General features: G+C 49.7%; 1 protein-coding gene across 2 annotated transcripts in view; it reads right to left on the bottom strand.

The window, feature by feature from the left end:
• Positions 1 to 8,019: 8,019 nt before the first annotated feature.
• The window catches only part of GATA4 (GATA binding protein 4), a 47,045-nt gene continuing 30,980 nt past the window's right edge, over positions 8,020 to 24,084 (bottom strand). Inside the window, exons 3-7 of one of the 2 annotated variants that reach the window (XM_045011485.1) lie at positions 22,834 to 23,003; positions 17,014 to 17,139; positions 13,614 to 13,701; positions 12,768 to 12,910; positions 8,020 to 11,172 (exon numbers count right to left, since the gene is read on the bottom strand). In XM_045011485.1, coding sequence (XP_044867420.1) covers positions 10,990 to 11,172; positions 12,768 to 12,910; positions 13,614 to 13,701; positions 17,014 to 17,139; positions 22,834 to 23,003 — 710 coding nt within the window. In that variant the 3' untranslated portion in view covers positions 8,020 to 10,989. The remainder of the gene's footprint in view (positions 11,173 to 12,767; positions 12,911 to 13,613; positions 13,702 to 17,013; positions 17,140 to 22,833; positions 23,004 to 24,084) is intronic. The other variant, XM_045011486.1, reaches the window with a different exon arrangement.

Genomic DNA, 24,084 nt, shown 5'->3' with positions numbered 1-24,084 from the left:
CTGGTTTCAACTGTGCTGGAATCATTCCCACTTACACCAGTCTCGTGAATCTCAGCAACAACTGGTGGAGCCTTCACCAGAAAAAATTGATGCCTGTCTCCAGACTGGAGAGGAGCATCCATGGATGTGCTCGTAAACAGGACTTCAATGCTGGTTGACATCGCAGGCTGATCCGAGGCAAGCATCGACCGCTCGTCTAACAGGGCCCAGCCCCAGTGCTTGCAAAACCAGTAGGTCTGGCAAGAGGAAAAATCTAAGATGAGGCCCACCAACTTTGCTGTCTTCAGTAAATGGACCTTTGTACCCAACGCTAACCACCCGTTTCACCTTTCAGCTATTGGCTTTGCAGCTTGTGCAGCTAATGGAGCCGTGTGGCTGGAGGGCGAAAGCTGCACCTTTTTGAACAGAGCTGAAGGTGTTTAGAGAAGGAAGGCCCGTGCTTCTGCTGTCGTGACACCTGGTGTCTGTCATTAACATGGACAGCTGCACGGTGTCTGCCTTGGCTGAGCCCTCTGGCTCTTCACTAGCACATAGCCGAGTAGCGCCCTGCCAAGGAGACCCCCATGGCGCTTTGCTCGAAGAAGCAGAGGAAATAGTCAGTGCTGTTGCTATAGGAAGCAACTTTTCCCCCCGTAAACCTTTCCCAAAAGCAAGCTGCTGCCCACTCGACACTGCTGCTTTCAGCAGCAGCCGCTCGTTGATTTCCAGGTGTGCACCAGGCTCCTAGTGTAGCAAGAGCAAGTTCCTTATGGCAGAGGCAATTGCAAGACTGCATTAAACAGCTGAGGGCTCTACAAGTCTCTTGGCTTTGCGCCAAGGCAGCGTAATGCTGCAATGCTATGACATGGGGCAGACTCCAAGAGGCTACCCACGCAATGAGCTCAAGTTGCAGCGGGGGAGGCCTAGGTTGGATATTAGGAAACACTATTTCACTAGAAGGGTGGTGAAGCACTGGACTGGGTTACCTAGGGAGGTGGTGGAATCTCCATCCTTAGAGAATTTTAAGACCCGGCTTGACAAAGCCCTGGCTGGGATGATTTAGTTGGGGATTGGTTCTGCTTTGAGCAGGGGGTTGGACTAGATGACCTCCTGAGGTCCCTTCCAACCCTAATCCTCTACGATTCTATGCCCTGGCTAGCAAACAGCCTGCAGCTCTGTGCCTAAGTCCTCAGCCTCCTCTTCTGTCTAAAAGAGCCAGTTCTTTGTCAAAACCCCCCGCAGGCTGGTGTTCAGCTGGGTGTTGGTACGGCGCAGCCCACCCTAAGGGAGCTGACCCGTTGCTGCTCCCCCTTGGCAAACGTCACCCTGTTACAGGCTGTCACTTCACATGGTGGCCAGCCTCCAGAGCTCAGCTACCGCGAGTCTTCCCCTCACAACATGCGTTTGTATGGATGTTTGGCCGTGTTGCCAGATCTCCCAAATCTATTGAGTGATTTCGGCCCCTCTTGAAGGAGCTAACACGCCCACAGCTGCCCACCGCCTGCCCAGCAATGAATTCTGCCCCTGCATCAGCTCAGCCCCCTCCAGCCCTCACCCATTCGGCACCCCATCCCTTCATCCTGCTCAGCCCTCTGTCCCCCATCAATTCACTCCCCCAGCCCGTGAGGTCTGCTGCCCTACGGGCAGTGGTGCCAATTCAGATATTTCTCGGGAGGGGCAAATGCTGGTCTCTGCCCCATACCCGGCAGGGACCCTGTTCCGCTCCCTGTTGGCACCCCCAGGTCTCCCTGAGCTCCCTGCTCTCTTACTCACCCAGCCCAGGAGTCAGTGGCGGCAGGAATCGCGCTCTCGGTGGGCTCCCCGGCCATCTGCTGTACAGGAACAGACTCCTCATGGCCCAGCTCACAGCACCACTTCTTCTGCAGTTCAGCCCCCCCCCCAACTTCTGCTCCCCCTCTTCACCCCACGCCCCCAGGTGGGGAGGGACTGAGGGGACCCATCTGCCCCGTCCCAGATTGGGTGTTGTAACCAGGAGAAGCAGAGGAGCAATCCCCATTGCTCCTGGTGGAGTGGGGCAGAGGGGGCAGAAAGCAGCCCAGAGCAACTGAGCTCCCTAGATGCTAAGGCGTGGGGTGGGGTGGAGGCTGAGGAGAGAGCTCTGACTGCAGCAGCTCTGATTGGTTCTGCCCCGGGAGGTGGGGCAATGGGGAAGGCAGCCAATCAGAGATGGTTTTCTGACAAGCAGGGCTGAATAAATGTGATCAGGGGCCGGAGCCTCTGGGTCATCCCCACCCCAACTCCAGCCTGACCCAAATCCCGTCACTCATAAAAAATCATGAGCATTGGGGACACACAGTTCAGTGTCCCGGGCTGTTACTTTGTGGTGCCAAGTGAGCGTTTCTACCCGTGGGGAACGAGCAGCTTAGATGGCAAGCCCTTTGGGGCAGGGACTGGCCATTTGTTCCATGTTCCACAGCAGGGGCGTGGCCCAGGATTGAGGCTCCTAGGTGCAACGGCAGAATATGTCTGTCCCCGGGGGTTATCAGCAGTTATGAGGCTGTTCCATTTATTATCTCTGTTGTGAAGAGCAAGAACATGGCGCACTTGCTGAGCTGATCATGGATATATTTGTGACTGGAGTTAGGTCACCAATCGCCCTCCCATGCTGTGGGCCAGTCTAGCACAGGGGGGCTGAGGCCTCTCTCCAATTCTAGCTGAGGCGGCTTTTTTCCAAGGCAAAGCCGCAAGTTATTGTGTTAAAAGGGGCCAGCCTGAGAGCTACTGAAGCAGGAGATGTCCCCCAGGAGAGCATGGTGGGAGGGAAGGGGGATGGAGCAATGATTAGGGCACTAGCCTGGGTCTCAGCAGGCCTGCACTGCCACAAACATTGGGTGACTTCGGGCAAGGCACTTTTGCCTTTCTGTGTCTCACTTCTTTTCACTTCTGTGCCGTGCCTTGCCTTCATTAGTGATCAATGGCTCCACGTCTAGTTGGCAGCTGATATCAAGTGGAGTGCCCCAAGGGTCGGTCCTGGGGCCGGTTTTGTTCAATATCTTCATTAATGATCTGGAGGATGGCGTGGATTGCACCCTCGGCAAGTTTGCAGATGACACTAAACTGGGAGGAGTGGTAGATAGGCTGGAGGGTAGGGATAGGATACAGAGGTACCTAGACAAATTAGAGGTTTGGGCCAAAAAAAATCTGAGGAGGTTCAACAAGGACAAGTGCAGAGTACTGCACTTAGGATGAATGCTGTATGGCTACAGACTAGGGACCGAGTGGCTAGGCAGCAGTTCTGCAGAAAAGGACCTGGGGTTACAGTGGATGAGAAGCTGGATCTGAGCCAACAGTGTGCCCTTGTTGCCAAGAAGGCTAATGGCGTTTTGGGCTGTATAAGTAGGGGCATTGCCAGTAGATCAAGGGACATGATCATTCCCCTCTATTAGACATTGGTGAGGTTTCATCTGGAGTAGTGTGTCCAGTTTTGGGCCCCACACTACAAGAAGGATGTGTAAAAATTGGAAAGAGTCCAGCGGAGGGCAACAAAAATTCTATGCAGGGAAGAGGTGCATTGAAGACCAATCATCTGGGCCTTCCGCAAACAACCCGTTGAGTGGGGTCTGAACCCGCTCTCTGTGGCCCTGCAGACAGGAGGTCACATGAGATGATCTGGTGGTCCATTCTGGCCTCAAACTCTCTGACTCCCCAGAGTTCGGGCATGTTCAGTTCCGGGAATTTGGTTGCTGGCTGGGGTGGTATTTTTTTGTGAAGTGGATACTTAAGAACTGCACTGAGACACCAACCATTTAGCAGTCACAGCTTTCGGGCAATACATTCACACCAGAGAACTAGAAGTGAGGTGTCCTATACACCATGCCCAGTCCCCTGGAGCCATCCAGTCCTCCATCCTCAACTCGTCCGTGTTTCCCTCTTCAAATCCATTGGCATGAGAAGGGTGGACCATGTAGCCCATCTCGACAGTGACAGCAAGGAAGCAAACGCACAGCCTAGTTTGCAGAGCTGCGCCATGCAAACTGCCCCTACTTCTGTCACTCAGAGCATAGCCGAGGGCCCAACCTTGTGACGTCAATGAGAGATGAGGGTGCCCCACGACGCAGAAGATCAGATGTGCCTCTCAATCTGTTGCTGAGGTTGGGTTTGACATGAAGCACGGCGATAGCTCTTGGAGAGCGGAGGGTGCCCTCTAGTGTCGAGTCTGCACCAATGCATTAGCATTCATTTTGGTTTCAATCCATTGTGCTTCCAAGGAGAGCAATACAACACTGGGGAGAAACAAGGGAAAAGCTAACGGTCCAGGTAATAATGTAATAATACCTGGTTCTTGTACTGGGTGTTTCATCAGTAGATGCTTTACAAAGGAAATCAATACCATTAGCCTCGTTTAAAAGATGGCGAAACAGATGTTACCTGCATGTCCCTCTTGGTCCTGCATGAAAACAGTGGGGTTTTCTAAAGCATCTAGGCACCTATCCCCCATTGAAATCAATGAGTTTTTGGCACTTAGATGCTTTGGAAAATCCCACTAGGCACCTAAATACCTTTACAAATGTGTTCCTGGGTGCATCAGAGGATCCGGCCCTTTCAGGGCAATGGTGTGTCAGACCAGCCTATGCTGGCCCTACAAAAAGCATATGCAAATTTTCCAGCTCCCAAGTGGGCACCCTACTGCACAATCCCCTCAATCCATCACCTCTCTGGAACACACAAATTAGTCCACCCCCATATCCTATCACGTCTCCATCTCTCTTCTCCTTCCCCAGTGTGGGACTCACCTCCCTCCTCCCATCCCCATCCCAGGCCCTCCCTTCTGATCCACACCCAGCCCATCAACTCCCAATTGTGTCCCAGTCTATTAGTCCTTGTCCTGGTCTCTTCTGTTCTCCCCTGTCCTCCTCTCTCATCTTCTTTCATCCCCCTCCCACCCCAATCCCATCCTGCTCCTCCATTATCCTCCAACCTATCCTCATACTCCACCCAATTCTTCACCCCCAGCAGTTCTTTAGTCTTCCTCCTGCCCCACCTTCTCCCAGCCCCCTCAGCCCATACTCCCCTTGCCTCATCCTCTCCGAGCCCCCCTCCTCCTCTTCCCCCAGCTTCCTCATCCCATCAGTTCCCTTCCTCTTCCTTCTCCCTACCCCCAGCCCTCCTCTGTGCCTCAGAGACTGGTTTGGGCTCCTTGCTCAGCAGCTGCAGTATCACAACTTCTTCTCCCTGCCTGCTGCTCACCACTGCCCCCGACTCCAGCCCATCAGGGGCTCTTTCATTGGAGAGGGGAGGAGCTAAATGTAGAGAGGCAGCTTGATTGGCTGGATGGTGAAGGAAGGGTGGGATTTCACACACTGGCCACACCCACTGCAGCAGCTGACCACAATCCTGAGGCTCAGCTGGAGAGAGTACAGGTTTGGAAACTTGTGCCTCCAGCCAAAAGCTGGGGGTTACACAGGCCTGGTGTCACCAGAATAAAAACAACAGATTTATCTGTTAGTCTTTAAGGTGCCACCGGACTCCTTGTTGTTTATTTGTACCGTTCTGATACTTGGCACCAGATTAAAAGGCCCCGATCCTACAAAGACTCACACAGAGGCTTCACTTTGGGCATGTGAGTAGCCCATTGAGTTCCCAGGAACTGCTCAGGTGCTCAAACACGTGTGCAGCCTTGTTAAATCCTTTGGTTTAAAAGTCATTTATTTCAAGTTTAATTTAAAGCAGTTCCTGGTCAGCCTAAACTAAATCAATAGTATACTAAGAAAAACTTGAAAGACCATTAAGGTTGCAAAGTCAAACACTCAACAGTTCGGAAATGTCAGAACCATAATTCAACCCCCTTGTACACATGCATTATGTTGCAGTCTTACATGATTACACTCGATTATTTTTCACAAGACATGCCAGGCTCAAGTCACTAGGTCACCGACACTCTACATCATCTGTACACATATATATTTCCAATCAATTCATTACAAGAACTCAGCGTGCAAATTCCCGTAAGAAAGAAGGTTTATTATTATAATTTTTATTACCATTGTTTTATTTCCATTAGTTCGAAAGGTGGAGAAGTTATGTGGATTGGTAGCCATACTAATTCATAATATATATATTTTTACATCTTTAAATAATTACAGCTTGTTCATTTTTTCCCCCCTTACAAATAAGTGTCTGTTTTCATGGGACCTTCCCGATGAGTTTGGGAAGCATCAAACTTTACAAAAGGAAAAAGAAAAACAAAAAACCCCACAACATAGTCACAGCTTCAGAGTTACATTAAGAATTCTTGATCAGCATTACAACTCCCCTTCAAAATTCCTTAACGCTTCCTGATCAGAGACGTTCCAATCAGCCAGTAAGACTGCAATCGAAATACAGATCTTTTCTGATCAAAAAATGCATCAGTGATTAAAGATATTGCACTTTCACAAAGAGGAAAGACAATTAGTACTGGTAAATGACCTTTCTAACCCACCAGTATCCACCATGGATACCGTCTCCGCATGCCCCTATATTGCCAAAGGGCCCATAGCAGAGGTCTGAGTTTACTGGTATTTGCAGCTTAGACCCTGATTCTGCAAACCTTTAAAGTACATATATAAATTTACTCATGTGAGGAACCTCATTGATTTTTATGGGGCTACTCACATGAGTGAATTTATGCACGTGCTTATGTGTTTGAAAGATCGGGGCCTTCCATTTTAAGTTCTTTAGGGCAGGACGGGGTGCTCTGTTTTTGCACAGCGCCTAACACAATGGGGCCCTGATTGAGGCCACTGGTCATATTGTAATACAAATAATAAATAATCTTGGCTTTATAAGCTTTCAGTAACCTGCTCATCTTATTGTAATTAGAGATAGGCCAGAACCAAAACCAAAAGAAACAAATCTCTCCCTCCCCCCAACCCTGGATCCAAGCCCCTCCCCTCCAAACTAAAGAAGGGAGTGGCTGAAATACACCCCCCCCAATTTATAAATGGACTCTCACTTTACAATGGGCTGTACCAACCCCCCGAAAGGCTGTTGCGCTCTGACCTCATCACTTCATAACACCTCTTAGGAGGTTTCTCAGATCTCCCCCATTTCTAGGATTCATCAGCCTAATAAATATGATTGCCTTTCTCAACATCACCCCCTGCTAAACTGGCTCTGACCTGCAGAAGGATCTGTACATGGTCCTAGGTCTTGCAGCTGACATTCAGCCCACCGCTGGCCTTGGCAGACTAATTGCTTGGAAGCCTTGTGTTTAAATTAATAGGTCGATTTCCCATCCTGTGTCTGTAGAGCACCTAGCACAACCAGGTCCTTGTCCATGACTGGGGCTCCGAGGAGCTAAAATAATACAAATAATAAATAAGAATAATAATTAGCTTAGTCTCTAGCTAATGTCTAACAGCTATTTAGATTGTGAGCTCTTTGGGACAGGGACTGTCTGCTACTCTGGGTTTATGCAGCACCTAGCACAGTGAGGCCCCGTTCCCGGTGGATCCCTAGGCACTACCATCATAAACTTGATTAATAACAATGCTATTGGGTGGGAATTAGTCTAGGGCTTTGGATCTAAAACATCTGAGAGCAGCGTTGGATGATTTAAAAGAGCAGTAGAACAAGAAGCTCTCGATTCATCTGTATTTCTGCTGTGTACAACGGAGAGAGAACCAAGGATACATGAAGAATATTGAAACAATTCACTTTTCTGCCTAATGTAGCAAAACTGCTCTCCTCATGCCCCCAAAGCTCCCTGCTTCACAGGTGCCTACGTCTCTTGGTGCAAAGACCCTCAAAAAACCCCTCACGCATTGCTTTTCCAGAAGAGCCCTAGCTCCAAAATCTCCCCCCAGACCTGAAGGACGGGCAAGGGCAAACCACTGGATGGACTCACAGAGAGAAAGGAACATTCTGTTTGCTTTGGGTCCTAGCAGGGGCGGCTCTAGGTATTTTGCCGCCCCAAGCACGGCAGGCAGGCTGCCTTTGGCGGCTTGCCTGCGGGAGGTCCCCGGTCCCGCGGATTTGGCGGCAGCCTGCGGGAGGTCCGCCGAAGCCGCGGGACCAGCGGACCCTCCACAGGCATGCCGCTGAAGGCAACCTGCCTGCCGCCCTCGCGGCGACTGGCAGAGTGCCCCCCATGGCTTGCCACCCCAGGCACATGCTTGGTGTGCTGGTGCCTAGAGCCGCCCATGGGTCCTAGATTCCAGAGATGGCAAGCGGCTAGATGACCATCTAGCCGGGCTCTCCTCCCCATCAAGGTACGATACTTGAATTTCTACATTTACTAGTGTTTTGCCCAACCTACTTTTAAATGTCCCCGGAGGTTGGCATTACTTTAGGTCAAGTTCAAGGTGTGTTTGTGTGAGCATGTATCTCTCTAAGGGAAAGGAATATACTGGGCAGTTTCAGGCACAGGTGGACAGTGAGTTCACCAGATTTAAAGAGGTGCTGTTACTCAGGGAGAAGGCTGGCTGAAGGATCCAGTGAAGGAAGAAGCTGCCTAGCCAGAAGAACCACACTCATGCTCAGGGAGATGCTGTCAGCTATTTGCTGCCTCTGTGCAGTCATCTCAAAATCACATTGTCTTTTGTGTTATTCTCCCCCTCCCCCCAAGGTGTACGAGCTTGTATTTTTCCAGCCTGAAAGCCCTGTTATTCTTTTCTGACCATATTTTTAACCTCGCTACGGGCCTGATTCAAACCTCACCGAAGTCAACAGAAAAACTCCCATATATTTAATTAGGCCTAGTACCGTCTGTATTGTTTTTCTGCCCTCGCTACCATTCGCAACTTACTATGATCTGTAGATCATTTAGTATTATCTGCAGATTTTATTAATACCTCAGGTACTGCCTCTTCTAGATCATTAATGAAGATGTTAATAAGACCAACCTTGACACCGGTCCTTCCAAGGTAAGAGGATGAGGGGTGATGGAGATAGAGACTCTGGGAATCTTAGAAGTTAGAGATGGAAAAGACCTAGCAGGTCATGGAATCCATTCCCATGGGCCCTGTGCAAGATTGTTCCTTATTATTGTCTGGATCATGCCCCGCCTACTGCAGGATATCCCATGGGAGGTGTCTCATGTTGAGAAAAACACCACAAAGATCTCCTGCCACATTGTTCCACCACCAGGGGGTGCAGTTACCACCCACCTGCAATCAGCTGTGGAACCCATCCAGAAACCCTGTGGATCTCCAAGGGTCTATTCAGATCCCAGGAGAACTGGAAGGGTCCACGTTTCCACTGCAACGCTGCATCCCTCGCTCCCAGTCCCTGTCAGCACAGCTCCATTAGCATCTCCCCAGCTGCGTCTGCCCCAGGAACACCCCCTTAAAGGGGCATCACACCAGCCAGCGAAGTTGCAGTGGAGAGACAAAACAGCCCTTTGTCTGTCCATAGCCCCATCTCTGGCCATTGCGTTCCCACCCACTCACCCTGGTGTTGCCTTCAAACCTACAGAGAGGCCTTTGCAGGATTGGAGGGAGATGGGGAATGTTGCCATGGCGACAGCTTAGCGGCCTCCTTCACCCCATCTGTTCAGGAGAGACTCACACACCGAGGACCCCTTTGTATATGGATCTGGGGGGCACAATCTCTCCCCTCCCCATATTATCTTTTAGTGCTTTACATAGTCAAGTTTTGACTCTAAGGAGGACAGAGAGAAAGGTTGGGCAGACGAGAGGAGAGATGGGTGCCTGAGAGCTGAGGGGTAGAGAAGGAGATGGGGGACCTGTTTGGTTGATCAAGAGGGCCCCAAGAAGTTCTCTGCCTAGACAAATAGGGCTGGCCCTCCATGGGGCAGCCACTCTTCTGGGCCTTGTGGGGAGACAACACTAGTCTCTTCATATTTAAAAAACACATGTAATTAAGCTTGTCCTATGGACATGTGTGCTCATGCGTAGCTGGCAACGAGATTTTCCCATGCCTATGATGTTCAGTTACACAGTGGATGATCACAAAGCAGCTTTCTGCCCATGGTGATGCCTTTAGGAAAGCTGAATTGCTAATTGGCTTTGATTGGACATGGGGGAGGGACACAGGTCTGCATTTGGGGTAAAAAGGCAGATATTGCCTTGGAAAAAAGGAAAATCAGATTTATCAATGGCAACGGAAAACATCAGAAAGAATGTAAAATAATTAACTGTGATAGGCCACAGGGTCATACACAATTGCAGCACCGTGTTACGGTGGCAATCGCAGTGTTCCCCTGCTCTAGGGATCCTCGAGCCAGGCTCCTCGCTATCTCAAAGGGCAGAAACCAACATTTTCCGCCATGTTTTTCATAAACACTCTGGGTCTCTTCCCCCGTAACTCACAAAGACTTTCACTGAAGCGTTAGGTCTGGCTGTGAGACCTTCTCCAGGCTCAGCCTTTTGGAAACACGATCCCATAATTGGGAAAGATAAAATCGTTCCTGTTAAATAAGTACAATGGTTCAGTTCTCTGACTCCTTGGTAACATGAAAACAAAGCTTTGGAGGTTTTGGTAGATGTGCGAGTTCTTCTTTCTTCTTAAACTGAATCACGGTATTAAAATCCACGAAAGCAGACAAAGTTGTGTCAGATTAAGTCTACGCAACAAATTGTTCTGGAGACGGCTTTGCTGAATGGAAAGTCATCAAATCTCTGCCTTTGGGCGATAACAAGGTGATGGCATTTTCTCCTGGGCTGACCTGGTCAGGAAATGAATGGACGGTGAGAAGAAAGTGTCTCCATGCCATCGCTGTCCGAGATGTCAGAGCCGGAAGTTTAAAAAACACGAGTCCTGTCTTTGTTTCTGGATGTTTCATAGAAAGTGGTTACAACCTGGTTTCTTTAAAGGGAAAGTTTCAGATCAGCCACTGTTATTCTGAAACGGGATCTTCTCTGCTTACTTAGTATTAGCTGTTCCTGGAAGTCGTCTTTATAATGCCATATGGAATTGTTCTTCCAGAATCCCACCATATTTCCCTCGAGGAGAGAGGGAAAAAAGCAAACAGCTTTCACTCGATTATTACGTGGCGTCTTTGTTTCTCATGCAGGTGAGCCCGAAGTCCATGGGAGGAGGAAGAGGTTATGCAGTTATGATGTCTCCATGGCTTTCGGCTAAGACCAGGCTATTCCAGGAGTCCTGTTTGGAGCTGGCCTGTGGAGGTTGGCTGATGGCTGATTGGTAGCCCTGTGGGGAAAGCTTCAGGGCTGAAATAGCAGGGTGAATAGAAGATCCGTGCCCAGACATCGCGTTGACTGAGAATGCCTACAAACAATGTAAAAGTGAAAAGATTTTTTGTTTTTAATTGCTTCAAACTAACAAGGACCCTGCCGCGGCAAAGAGACAGCATTTCACTTTCCACAGGTCTAATGTTCCACTAATATGTACATGCAGAGACATGAGATTTGCAATACTGAATCAAACCATCGGTTCATTTAATCTGGTATCCTGCTTCAATGCCTGATATGTGATGCTTCAGAGGAAGCCAGTTTCCCTTTTCCTCTGAACCCACTCCATTTATAACATTGCAGAGAGTGCACCGAGTTCTTTTCCGACCTCTACAGGTGACCGTTTTACACCCGGAGGTATAAGATTTGGTCCCCAATTACCCTTTGATTAATAGCTTGCTCATGCACAGAGTAGTCAGTGCTACATTACTGTGGGCTCGATACTGCAAGCACTGGATCAATCCAGCAAAGCCCATAATTTGATGATGATGATTTAATATTATTTGATGTATTATTTAATATTGGTTTTACAGTCAGAATGCTCAAATATTACACTGAACCTTTTATTTAAACATTGGCGTTCTTTGGATGAGTTTAACAGGAGCTAAACTAACTCAGTCTCGAATATTAGTCTTGTCAGGATATAGGGAATCAAATAGCTTCTTAACCAAGAAACATTTATTAAAAGAAACAACAACAGCTACAAATAAACAGGCTTCCACACAGATCAGGTTCCAGATTTGTCTGTCTTGTTTACCAGGGACGTCACCCTGCCCGGAACAGTATAAGGCACATAGAGACATCTAGTGGCTGAAAAATATACTGCAAATAAACTTATTACAAGTCTGTCACATAGTGTAGTGATTCTGGTGATTTTAATTCTCAGGTGGTTCAGCTCACTTTTTTGAGTTTTGTTTTACATGGACTTGTGCTCACTGCACTGAGTTTCAGGTTTAAGTGAGCCCACAAATTCATAGAGAAACTAATCCAAAACTGCCAAATTTTGCCTGGTTTCAGGTCAAAACCAAACAGCATAGCTAAGGGTTTGTCTACACGTGGATATTTATGCAAATAGCGAGTCCAGAATAATTAGTATAAGCCTCCATGTGGGGACTCCTATTCCAGCATTAGAGTCCCATTTATGATTTACTTTCATCACTTTGGTATATTTCCCAATGTAAAAATGCCCTTAGTGTTGCAAATTTAGAATAAAAGCCACAAAATCCCCCACACTGGGACCCAGGGCATTTTTTCTAAATTTAGGCTGGATTCACAGTTTGGTGTGAGGCCACACGGCTGCCCTGTCAGAGAGCCAGGGTCACAAGGAACTTCAGTTGTCAGCAAGATGGCTGCCTCTAGCTTGAGGCTCAGACCCATCCTGTGTAATTAAAAAGCTGGGGGGAGGAGGGGGAGATTATTTCACAGTACATGGTGACATGAGTGAAATGCAAGCCCTGGGAACTCTGCACTGGAGTACATTTCATCCCATGTGACCTTTCAGATCCTTGGGTTGAGCAAATGGCGTTGTTTGCCTTCAGAGAAGGTTCTGAGGGTGCCTTTTCTCCTCAAGTTACTTATATTAAAGTTCACATCTTTGTCATATCTCTTGATTTTTTCTTTCTGCTTCATTACCTGAGAAATAGGGCTCGGATGCCCATAATGAGATGAAAGCCCCGGTTCCGTCTTTATGGGGCGCATTTCCTCCGTGTTGGCAGTGGTGTTGGTGTTACTGGTGGAACTGGTGGTGGGGGTAAGACTCTCACTACTGGATGGTCCTAGGAGAAAACAGCAGTTAAAACAGGCTTCCCAGCAAAGGAGCTTTAAGTACAAAAAACATAGCAAAGCATTTGTGGTTTGGGGAAAGAGAACTCTGTTCATAGGCAGGGTTTTGCTGCCATTGAAAGACCTTCAAAGATCTTAACCAGGTTTGGAAAGAAAAAGAAAAGGATGTTGGGAGATTTGCTCATTTGGTAAATTACCCTTGTCCCCCCCGTTACAGTGTTCCTGCCTCTCATTCCATATACTCTTTATCCCTGGCAGAGCAGGATGGAAAAATTTCAGATTTTGACAAAAATGTCGGGGGAAAAAACATTTATGGCAAAAAAATTCACTGCAGCTAATCTCCCAAAGTCCGGTGTCAGCATAAAACAGGGCTTGGTGTAAAACCTCCAAAGGATTCTCTGGGGGAAGTAGCTTCTGTGGTTGTTCCATAGCCCTGATTGGGAACCTGGTAGGGATGTCACCAGGACATTACAGGTGCTAATTAGTACCAGTGATGATGGGGATGCCTACCGAGAGCACTCACTTCACATAGGTCACCAAACAGCAATCAAATGGTGATCAGCTACCTGTTTGCTAAATCCAGGGATGTCTGGTTCAGAGGGCAGAATTCTTAATTTAGTTCTAAAGGAGTTTCTGATACTATGCCCCTCCTACGCGCGCGCACACACACACAAACCCGTCTTGTTTAACGCTCACCTGCTGGTGTCTTGGATTTGTTAAGGTTCTTCGGCTTACGTTTCCTCGTTTGAATCCCCTCTTTTCTCATTGCTAAAGGCCTTGGGACCTAGGAACCCAAATGCAAAGCATGCTGTTTTCAGTATGTAGGCAGTACAACCTAACGTACTGGGATTACATCTCTGCCTCCTAGGATTTCAGGTAACCAGTAGATTTAACTAAAAGTTACTGACTGGCAGTAATTGAATTGAGACTAGAGACAGGCCCTGGCTGCAAAGTTTGGCTCCAGATCTGGATCTGAATTTTTTTTTGAAATAATAGCATGTTTGCATCCAGGGCTTTCAGTGGCCAGTTATAAAGCCAGAAGGGATTATCAGATCTTCTACTCAGACCTCCTGTATAACTCCGGCCAGAGAATTTTTTCATGGCTAAATCTATCTCTACATCTATGTTGACATAGCTCAGACGCAGCAGATGCCGACAGAAGTTTTTCTTCCAGGGTAGGAACACCACGTCCCTGAACGAAGTTATCTTTGCTGACAGAAGTACTCTTCTGACAGCATCCCTGCATCTACAGTGGGGGGAAAAAAGGGGGTGAGTTCACACCCTGAGCAACATAGCTATGCCAGCATAAGCTTTAGGTGCAGATCAGGCCTAGAGCATACTTTCCAGAAAGGCATCCGCTCTTCCTCTGAAGACTCCAAGAGATGGAGAATCTACCACTCCCCTTGCTAGTTTGTTCCACTGGTTAACCACCCACACGGTTCAAAATTGTGCCTTATTTCTAACTTGAATTTGTCTAGCTTTTGTCTTCCAGCCACAGGTGCTGGTTACATCTGTGACCCCAAAGCCCCTCAATTCCAACTGGCAAGGGAGCTACAAGAAAATTCTGATCCTGATCTGTCCATTCTGGTCCACCAAAGAATATCAGGTGAGGTCTTAAATGAAAGCCAGGGTCACACTGGCTATTAATATCGTTGTGAAAGGCAGGACCAGGCATGCTGTCAGAAGTCAGGTGTGTACACTGAAAATGGGTTTTAAAGTCTGTCAAGGCAGACGGGACAAACAGGTTTTCTGTCAGACACAAGATGTTTATTCACCTGTCCCTGCGTCAGCATGCAAATTAAGCACTGAAAGCTAACACAACGGCTACACATCTGCAAACAAAGTCAACAGGGGGATGTGAAATCAAGAGGACAGCGGCACACAGGGGATTAAACCACAGGGTTTATCCTGACTCAGAGCACAGACAATGAACTCAACTCTGGGGATATAAGCAGAAGGCAATAAGTCACCCCTTCATGATCCTGCACCCTGGAAGTAAATGGACAACGCGTTTACGTTCATGAAAACGGGATCTTTGCCCACTTTGCTGGAAGATGCCGCAACAGATTTTAGGAGAAATTAGACTCCTTTAGAGAGGAGGTAGCCAGTTACGCTTAGTCTCTATAAAGCCTGTTGTGATATTGTTTCATACAGAACCCTTTTGTTTTCATTCTCCTCTCTCACTAGCTCTTGAATCTTTGGCAATAAACGTATCCTCGATTTCACTATAAATATATTGAAGTGCTGTCACATGAAGCTAGGTGCTGATCCTGAGCTGACTCATACAAGCTGCTGTGTACACTTGGGCACAGCAGACCTGGTATTTCTGTAGCATTCAGCGGAGAAGGGGCTGGCTACAACAGAGGATGCTTCAAAGGGGCTCAGGAGCTAGCCTGCACCTATTGTTAACCTGCAAGGCAAAGTAAGGGCTGGCAGAGCCCAGAGGAGGTTGTTTGCATAGCTACCAGGCTGGCAGTGTCAGAGAGCTGACACCCAGCTAAGCACAAGCAACTCTCTCGCTCACTGGAGGCAGGGGGGTAACAAGGTGACTCCTACTTTGACAGAAGGGGGTTTTCCATCCCTGTAGTTACTCCACCCCTCCGTGAGGCTTTTGCTAGGACAGTGGAAGAATTCTTCCATTGACCTAGTTGTGTCTACACCGGGGTTAAGTTGACCCAGCCACGGCACAAAACTTTTCACAGCCCTAATTTTAAGTGGAGACTAGACGTTTCTCTTCGGCCTAGGTTCATCTGGGAAAGAACGCCACCGCATACACTCTCAGGGAATGGAGATCATTAACGGCATCAATGAATGAGTGTCTAAAACCAACAGCCCCCCGCCCCTGTGAACAGCAATGGGAAGAGGGGTTCGGGTTTGCGGTTCAGCCAGTGAGGGTTTGCCGTTTGTTTTCACTGTGTCTCATTGGACACAGAGAAGAGTCGTAGATTTTAAGGTCAGAAGGGGGTCACACCCTGACCATCTAGCCCGGCCTTTTGATTCACGCTGGCCACGCAGAGCAGGGACAGTCTTCCCTAATTTGCCTTCATCTGGAGCGGGGAGCAAGAGGTGGCTGCTATACAGTGGTTCAGGACTAGGACTTCCTGGGCATTGTACACATCTGTATCCACATCTGGCGTTCAGAATACAGAGCTTCATCCTGCTCCACTGAAGGGAGTTTGTGAAGGGAGTTTGTTCCTGACTTCACTGGAGAGCAGGATTGTGGAATTGGCCCATAACACCTTAAAAATTCATGGGGCCTGTATGACTTGCCCAGATCTCATTCAGACAGACTCTTTCAGGCTTATTAGCCATCAGGCTAGTCCTAGCCGTTTGGGGTGGACCAGTTGGGGACCCTCACACACATAACCAATTCCTGTCACCATGACAAGACTACAATCGAGAGAAGGGTTATTACATTATACAGCTTCCTTAAATTCACAGACTCTAAGGCTATAGAACCATTGTGATCATCTAGGCTGACCTCTCACAGAGCCCAGGCCACAGGACTTCCCCGAATTAATTCCTGTTTGAACAAGAGCCCGTCTTTGAGACAAACATCCAATTTGTTTTGAAAGATTGACATTGATGGCGAATCCACCCCAACCCTTGGTAAGTTGTTCCAACGGCTGATTCCCCTCATGGTTAAAAACTGGCCCTTCATTTTTAGTCTGCATTTGTCAACTTCAGCGTCCAGCCATTGGATCGTGTTATACCTTTGTCTGTTACACCCCGAGGGCGTAAACGGCTGGGTAAGTTACACCTTGTTAAATCACCCTGCTAAATCATTTTGTGTGAGTGTGATTCATGTGTTGGGGGCTGGAGACTGGGGTTGTTGAGGGGAAATCAGCCAACAGAAGAGAGTAAGACCATGTAAGCTATAGCAGTTTCCCACCTGGTACCACTTTAACTAACCCTGTCTCACATCCTGTGAGTGTAAGACGTCCATCTCTAGTGTAAAAAGAGTCTATTCTGTTTTATATAGGTTCTCATACCGCCCTCACCACCATACTAGCTGAGTGCCCTCCAGCAGTGCATTAAGCAGCCTGACTACACATCTGCCAGGTGTTACTTGTTCTCAGTGTCTCATTGTCATTACCCCGTGGAGTTTCATGTACAGTCCGCAGGCGTTGCAGACTGGCTCGCCTTCAGCATTTCTGCGCCACAGCGTGGTCGTGGTCGTATGACAGTTGGCACAAGAGAGCCCAACGCGGCGGGAGGCAGACTGCAGCAAGAGACAAAAGCAACAGCAATGTCAACAAGTCGCTAGCTTTACTGTTTGCATGAGTGTTTCAAGGTCGGAGCAGACCCCTCCCAGCTTTCCCTGATACATGGCAACTGTTGCAGAGGTTTGTGGCTGTACTGATAATATTTTGTAAGATGGTTAGTAACTAGCACCAAAGAAGCTCACTGCACTTTACAGACATTACACGGCTTCAACGTCACAACACCCCTGGCAGTACGGTCACTGGGTTTGTACCCATTTTACAGATTTATAAACCAAGGCACAGCGAGGTAAAGTGACTTGCCCCAAAGTCACACTGGGCTTAACCATGAGCCCAGTTGTGCGTCCCTGTGGGTGACTCCCCTGTGTACTCCCCTCTGTAGGAGACCCACATCACCAGACCCTGCATGGGCAGGGCAGGGCGGGAGGGAGCAGCTGCTAATTGACCTCCCATGCCGGTGGGCAGGGAGTGGGCAGGCAGGAGTGGAAAATGGGTGGGGCCTTCGCTCCAGCCCCGCCCACTCAACATGCCAGCCAGCGGAGATGGCACAGAGCGGGAAGCAAGCTACACCAGGCTGGCATGGCTTACTGCTCCCCTGGAGTGAGCTGATCAGGGGCGTAGCAGGAATAAAAAATTGATGGCTTTCGGGGACATTTTGTGTCCCCTGTGGCCGGAGGAGTTCGCTCTCCCTGCCCCAGCCCTGGAGCCAGAGGAGTTCTGTGCCCCCTGCTAATTAGTGGGGGGCCCTGCCCCTGCTTGCCCCACCCTCCTTTGTGCCTGCCCCCGGAACCGTGACTCTCAGTCACTGTTAAGTCCCCGCCATGGTCCTGAGGCAGCACTGCCTCCTGCTCTGGCCAGACAGCGATGGGCAAGCCAGCCAACAGGGTCAGTGGCACAAGTGGACAGAGACCCACGGGCTCCTGGCTCCTCCTACCAACACTCTGTAAGTGAAGGGAGGGTTGACAAAGGTCACAGCCGAAGAAGAAAAATCTAATTTGTTCCCAACTTCAAGTGAGACTCAGCCTGACAAAGGCCGAGTCTGGAACTGGGCCCAAGCTATCAAATCTGGAGCCAGGTTTTGAGTGCGACGAAATTTGGTGGCGTTTTTGATCCAGGCTTTTGGTTTGTTCCATCACAGCAAGAGGGGCCAGCTGGAAAATAAAGATCTGGATCCTAACGCAACCGCCCCCCAAATCAGGTGTTTAGACCTGAGTGTTTGGCTTGGGGCCATCCCTAGCTGCATGTGTTTAAAGGGACGTTTTTGAGATGTCCTGCCATCATTACTCTGTCCCTTATAACAACTTTGTCTGGAAGCTTAATTCTCCTTCCTCCCCGACCCGCTGCACATCCACCACCTGCTCACATTGCTTTTTTATTGTAGGGTTGCTCAGGAGAACCGAATGGATGGATTTTGATTTTGTTTTTAATTTTGGGGGGACGGGAAATCCAGTGCTGAAGCATTCTGCCAATTAGAGTCTCTGGCAAAACAAAAGATGGAGGCTCCTGCTGGGCTGGATTTCCTCTGCGAGGAAATCATGATCCTGCTGCCACAGAAGTCAATGGCAAAGGCCCCCTGATGTCAGTGGTGTATAATGTAATTTGTAAGCTCTCCTGGGCAAAAAACCAATATTTAAATCCAGGAAAGCCTCAGTCTGGAAATGTTGATGAAATCATGTAAGCAACTGTCAGGATGCTGGGCCTGATCCACAGAGGGTAGGTGTCTGTTACAGGCCTGCTTATGGAGCTTTAGCTCAAGGTGTCGCTACTTGTGTATTTAACTCTGGAAGTCCCCAGTTCAATCCCTGGTGTGCCAGACAAAATGGCTGTCACAGTCAGCGTGTAGAATGCTATGAAACCAGCCCTTCTTGCTTGTTTTTTTTAACTGCCCAGAGTCTGTAACCCACAAAACGGTATCTTCTGTTCCTGTCAGGTTTGCCCACATGGCCGCCATTTCCTTGTCTTGCCTTTTTTGCAGATGGCAACATGGCTGCCTTTTGTTTACCGCCCTGTCTGCACTTACTGGCATCAAGGTCGGGGAACCTGGCGCCGACCTAGTACAACTGCTGTGCACTTCACGCGCTGACCCTCCTTTGCTGTACATAGGCCTGGAACAAACCCATGTCTCCAAACACACCCAGACTTGGTGGGCGTTCTAAACCGAAACCTGGATCAGGAACCGAATGGGCGGAACCAAAACTGGGATCCAAACACACCCTGACGGCAGGGTGTTCAAAACCCAGATCCAAACTGCTGCTGCTTCAGCAGGTCAACTTAGAAACGAAGGGATCGGTGCAGGTACGATAAAAGCCAGCCTGTCCTCTCAAGCACCGATCAGAGGCTGAACCGACGCTTTTTAGAGGAAGGGGGAAATGTGTGCGGATTTTTGGTTTATTTCAGATTTTAGCGCAGCCCTTTGCACTTCCTGAGTAACAGGGGGCACAGGGAGACTGGAAAGTGATGTGCTGAAACCACATGAGAAAGACTGTACTTGAAGGGGGAAAAACTGAAACACAAGAAAGCCCATTGGCCTGAAGTTTCCACCCAATTTTGTAGAGCAGGGGTGGCCAACCTGTGGCTCTGGAGCCACATGCGGCTCTTCAGTAGTTAATATGCGGCTCCTTGTATAGGCACCAACTCTGGGGCTGGAGCTACAGGTGCCAACTTTCCAGTGTGCCGGAGGGTGCTCACTGCTCAACCCCTGGCTCTGCCACAGGCCTGCCCCCACTCCACCCCTTCCCTCCCCCTCCCCTGAGCCTGCCGTGCCCTCACTCCTTCTCCCCACCCAGAGCCTCTTGCATGCCATGAAACAGCTGATCGGCAGGTGTGAGGAGGGAGGGGAATGTGCTGATTGGCAGGGCTGCCGGTGGGCGGGAGGCGCTAGGAGCAGGGGAGGAGGAGAGCTGATGGGGGGCTGCTGACATATTACTGTGGCTCTTTGGCAATGTACATTGGTAAATTTTGGCTCAGGTTGGCCACCCCTGCTGTAGAGCAAAGCAGCTTAGTTAGCTAGTGTACATGCATGTGGTCTAGTGGTCTTCTTCTGGGCATATGCGCAACGTGCCTCAGTTGGCACGTGACCAGAATTCATCACTGAATTTGGTCCAGGGCATGGATCATTAGCTTCCCCGGCTCAGGCCGGGTACTGACGGGGCGTGTGACGTGAACGCTGATCCGTGCCCCCCCAGTCTAGAGGTGACAGCACTGCCTTAGGAGTCAGGAATGTGGATTCCAGTCCCACGTCTCCCAGTGATCTGCGGTGTTATCACGTCCTCTCTCTCAGGCTTGCTTTCACTAAGGGTGAAGTGAGGATAAGAACACCTACCCCACAAGGGTGGGATGACGTTTAATTCAATATTTCCCAAGGTTTGGAACGCTGGGCTCCCCTTCGGGAATCAGTCCTCTCTCCCTGCAACCTCACCAGGGGCCCACCCACCTTACTGTAGACATCTCCTGTGCACCCCATCCCTGCTAGACTTTTGGGATGTGCCCCCACCCCCTTTGGGAAACCGTCAGTGGATCGAGAGCCTTGGAGAGAACATGCAAGGCAGGTGAACACTGTATGTGTCTGCACACTGGGGAGGAGATCCTGCAAACACCTGGGGAGATGTTTCCACACTGGCACAAAACACAACCACCGCAGTCACTGTGGCAAGATCGGCAGTGATCACGCGGCAATGTCTGAGCTGGCACATACGGAGACGAGGGAATGGCTTTACGGAATCAGTTGATTTTTAACACTCATCTTTTTTGGACTGAACTTCTTTATCTGAATAAGTACGCCAGCCACCGTCCTCACCAAGACCAGGGACTGAAAGCGGGACATCCTGAGCTAACTCACTGAAGCCATGGGCTCTACCAGACACACAGCCACCGTGGACTGGGACCCACCACACTCATCAATGGGTTACCTAGGCACACACACTGGGCACCTCTCCCAGGCACTAAGCTTCCCTCGCCCTCCCTTAAAAATATACGGCAGAACGGAAGCAGCAAATGGGGATTTGGGGCCAAACCATATTACAATGCAATTCAAAATCTCCCCCCATGCTCAGATTCGCTGAGGAGACCCCATCCCGGCCACCTCAGCCCTCCCCGAACACCGGGGAGCTTTGGAGCGTGCCCAGAACGGCAACAAATTCAGGCTGCGTCGAAGCTGGAGAAGAGTCAGTTTCCGAGTGGAACAAGCGGCTCCCGAGGTCCCGTGCCCCAAAGGCCTGCTGAGTGAGCACCGCCGCCAGGCGCAAAGCGCACCGGTTCCTTCCAACCCCTAGCGCTCTTTCAAGCCAGCCTGAGGCCTAGCAAAGCACAAAACAGCTCAAGTGACTTTGGGAGGACGAACCCGGAGCACATGGCCATGAAGCGCTTTAGCCAGCAGAGGGCGCCGGAGCCAGCGGATTATGGCCAGCTGAGCGTCATCCGCAGAAGGCAAAGCCAAAGAAACTCAGGCAGTGGTGTGATTTTTGCCTTCTGCCTCTCTGAAGATGCTGGAGAGCGACAGGCCCGTTGAAGCTCAGACACATGTGGGAAAGCGGGGAGGAGATGGGGCTGGAGACTGCACACGGACACAGTCCCCTCCTCCTGGCATGGAGGCGGGATGGGGTGTTACAGGGAGCTGTTCAGCTGGCTCCTTGCCGCTAGAGGATTGTGGCAGAGTCTTGGGTGTCCAGGGGATAAACGGGCTTGGGCTAAGCAGGCCGCTCCCCAGGACATCACGCAGGGCATAGAGCATCTACACCAGCTGCACCAGTGTGGGGACGGTCATCTCTCACCAGCAGGGCCAGGCAGAAATCTCTCTCTTCACCTCCCCTCCAACAGATGTGCCCTACGAAGCTGCAGGGTGCCCTTCCCCAGAGACAGGTGCACAGATCCCAGGGGGATGGGCATGGTATAAATACTTACACACACAGAGATAGATTCACCTAACCTACCAGCTAGAAGCCCCTGCCTGATTCCCTATCCACGGTCTGTCCTGACGCTAGTCCCGTAGGCCGTGGGACACACCAAACTGTCTCACTCCTTTTCCCACCCCCAGCATTTCAGTTCTACCTCCTGGCTTGCTCAGACAGGAAGCCACCAGAGGCTATGGAGATGGTGGGGTCACCAGAAGCTGAGGGAGGTCATAGGCAGGCAGGAGGTAGCCAGGGGGTGGGCATCACACGTATGTAGACGTGGGAAGAAATGTAGAGAGAGGTGGAGGGGACCAGGCTGGAGGTGAAAAGGGAGCTGGGGGTCAGGGGCAGAGCTCTGTAGATGTTATTTTGTGTAGGACCCTGTAAACCCAAGGGCTGGCCTTCTGCTCAGCTGTGAGCAGCAGGCAGGCACTTGGGGTCTCCCATGTGTCCCACAGTCCTTTGCACCATTTGCCATGGGACCTCCATTGAGGAGCCAATGCAGCCAGTACAACAGATCACAGAGTGTTGCAGGCATAGATAACTCAGCTGAAGCCAGGATGCTATTTTGGAGGCACAGAGAGAGGCCCAGGAGGCTGCTGGGTGAAAAGGAGAAGAGACAGAGCAAGGGTAGGAAGTGAAACACCAGATGATCTCCCAACTTTTGCCTAGGATTCTAAGCCTCATCACTGCAGAGTGCCCAGGCGCCTCGGGACAGCTTGGATTGAGTGAGCGTTTCCTGTTCTGGAGTCTATTGTGTAGTTGTGCGCAGGCTGCACGCGAGCGGCACAAGCCGTTCCTTACCAGCCGCCTCTGGGGTTTGATCAGTGGTCGGTTGATGCCGTTCATCTTGTGGTAGAGCCCGCATGCGTTGCACAGGTAGTGGCCCGTGCCGTCTCTCCTCCAGAGTGGGGTGGACATGGCTCCACAGTTGACGCATTCTCGCCCCTCGGAGTAGTCGTCAAAGAACTCTGCTGGCATGACAGTAAACAAAACAAAAAAAGAGGGTGGAAAGATGGAGTTAAATAAAACCTTTTTAAAACTCTCCACTCTTGGTCCTAAATACTCAAGCAGTCCCTTGCTATCAGCAGAGAGCAGAAAAATGGGGGTGAGGGGGGAGGTTACAGCTTTCCTTGGAAAAGGCAGGCTTTATTAAAAGCAGGCTGGCCAAGTGGCTAGGCCTCTGGCTTGGGATTCAGGAGTCCTGCCTCTGCTACACATATTCTCTAGCGCCTTGGGCAAGTTACTTAATCTACTCTGTGCCTCTTCTATCAGATGAGGATAATACTTCCCTACCTCACAGGGTGTTGTGAGGATAAAACCCTCTAATGATTATGAGCCTCTCGGAGACTAGACCAGTGGTTTTCAACCTTTTTTCATTTGCAGACCCCTAGAAAATTTCAAATGGAGGGGTGGACCCCTTTGGAAATCTGAGACATAGTCTGTGGACCCTCAGTGGCCCATGGACCACAGGTTGAAAACCATGGTAGTAGGCTGTAAAACCAGGCTGTAAAACTACCTAGAGAGGTGCAAACTGGCTCTCTCTTTTCATCAAAGCCCCACTGTTCATGTAGGCCCAGATCTAAAGCCCACTGAAGTCAATGTAAAGAATCCCAGGGATGCTGGACTGGGCTCATCAAGGCTACACATGAAAACAACATGCACCTATTGAGGGTGCAAAGGCTTCATTGTCACATGTAAATCAGGGAGACACTTGCACGAGCAAACACCCAGCTCTGCATGCAAGCACTAGACCCACATGCACAATGGATGCACAGGTAACACACTACCTGTTTACTGACGCCAGACTCATCATCCGGAATTGGCCCTGTGACTCTCAGCATAGAAAAACAGGCCTCTACCACCTGGAGTAAAGGAGACCTTCTCCAAGAACAAGAACAAGAAAATAGCAGGATGCCATAGTGAGTGGGGTGAGCCACTAGAGGGCGAAATGATCACATGCATTAGGCCAGCATACTGCACAGGGTCGTTTTTAGCCAGTTTCACAGAAGTACCCACATGGACAAATCTGGCCCAGGACGTCTGCTTACAAAA

The sequence above is a fragment of the Mauremys mutica genome, chromosome 3 (assembly GCF_020497125.1).
Source record: "Mauremys mutica isolate MM-2020 ecotype Southern chromosome 3, ASM2049712v1, whole genome shotgun sequence".
Lineage (NCBI taxonomy): Eukaryota > Metazoa > Chordata > Testudines > Geoemydidae > Mauremys > Mauremys mutica.
This window is presented reverse-complemented; position numbering and strand designations above follow the sequence as displayed.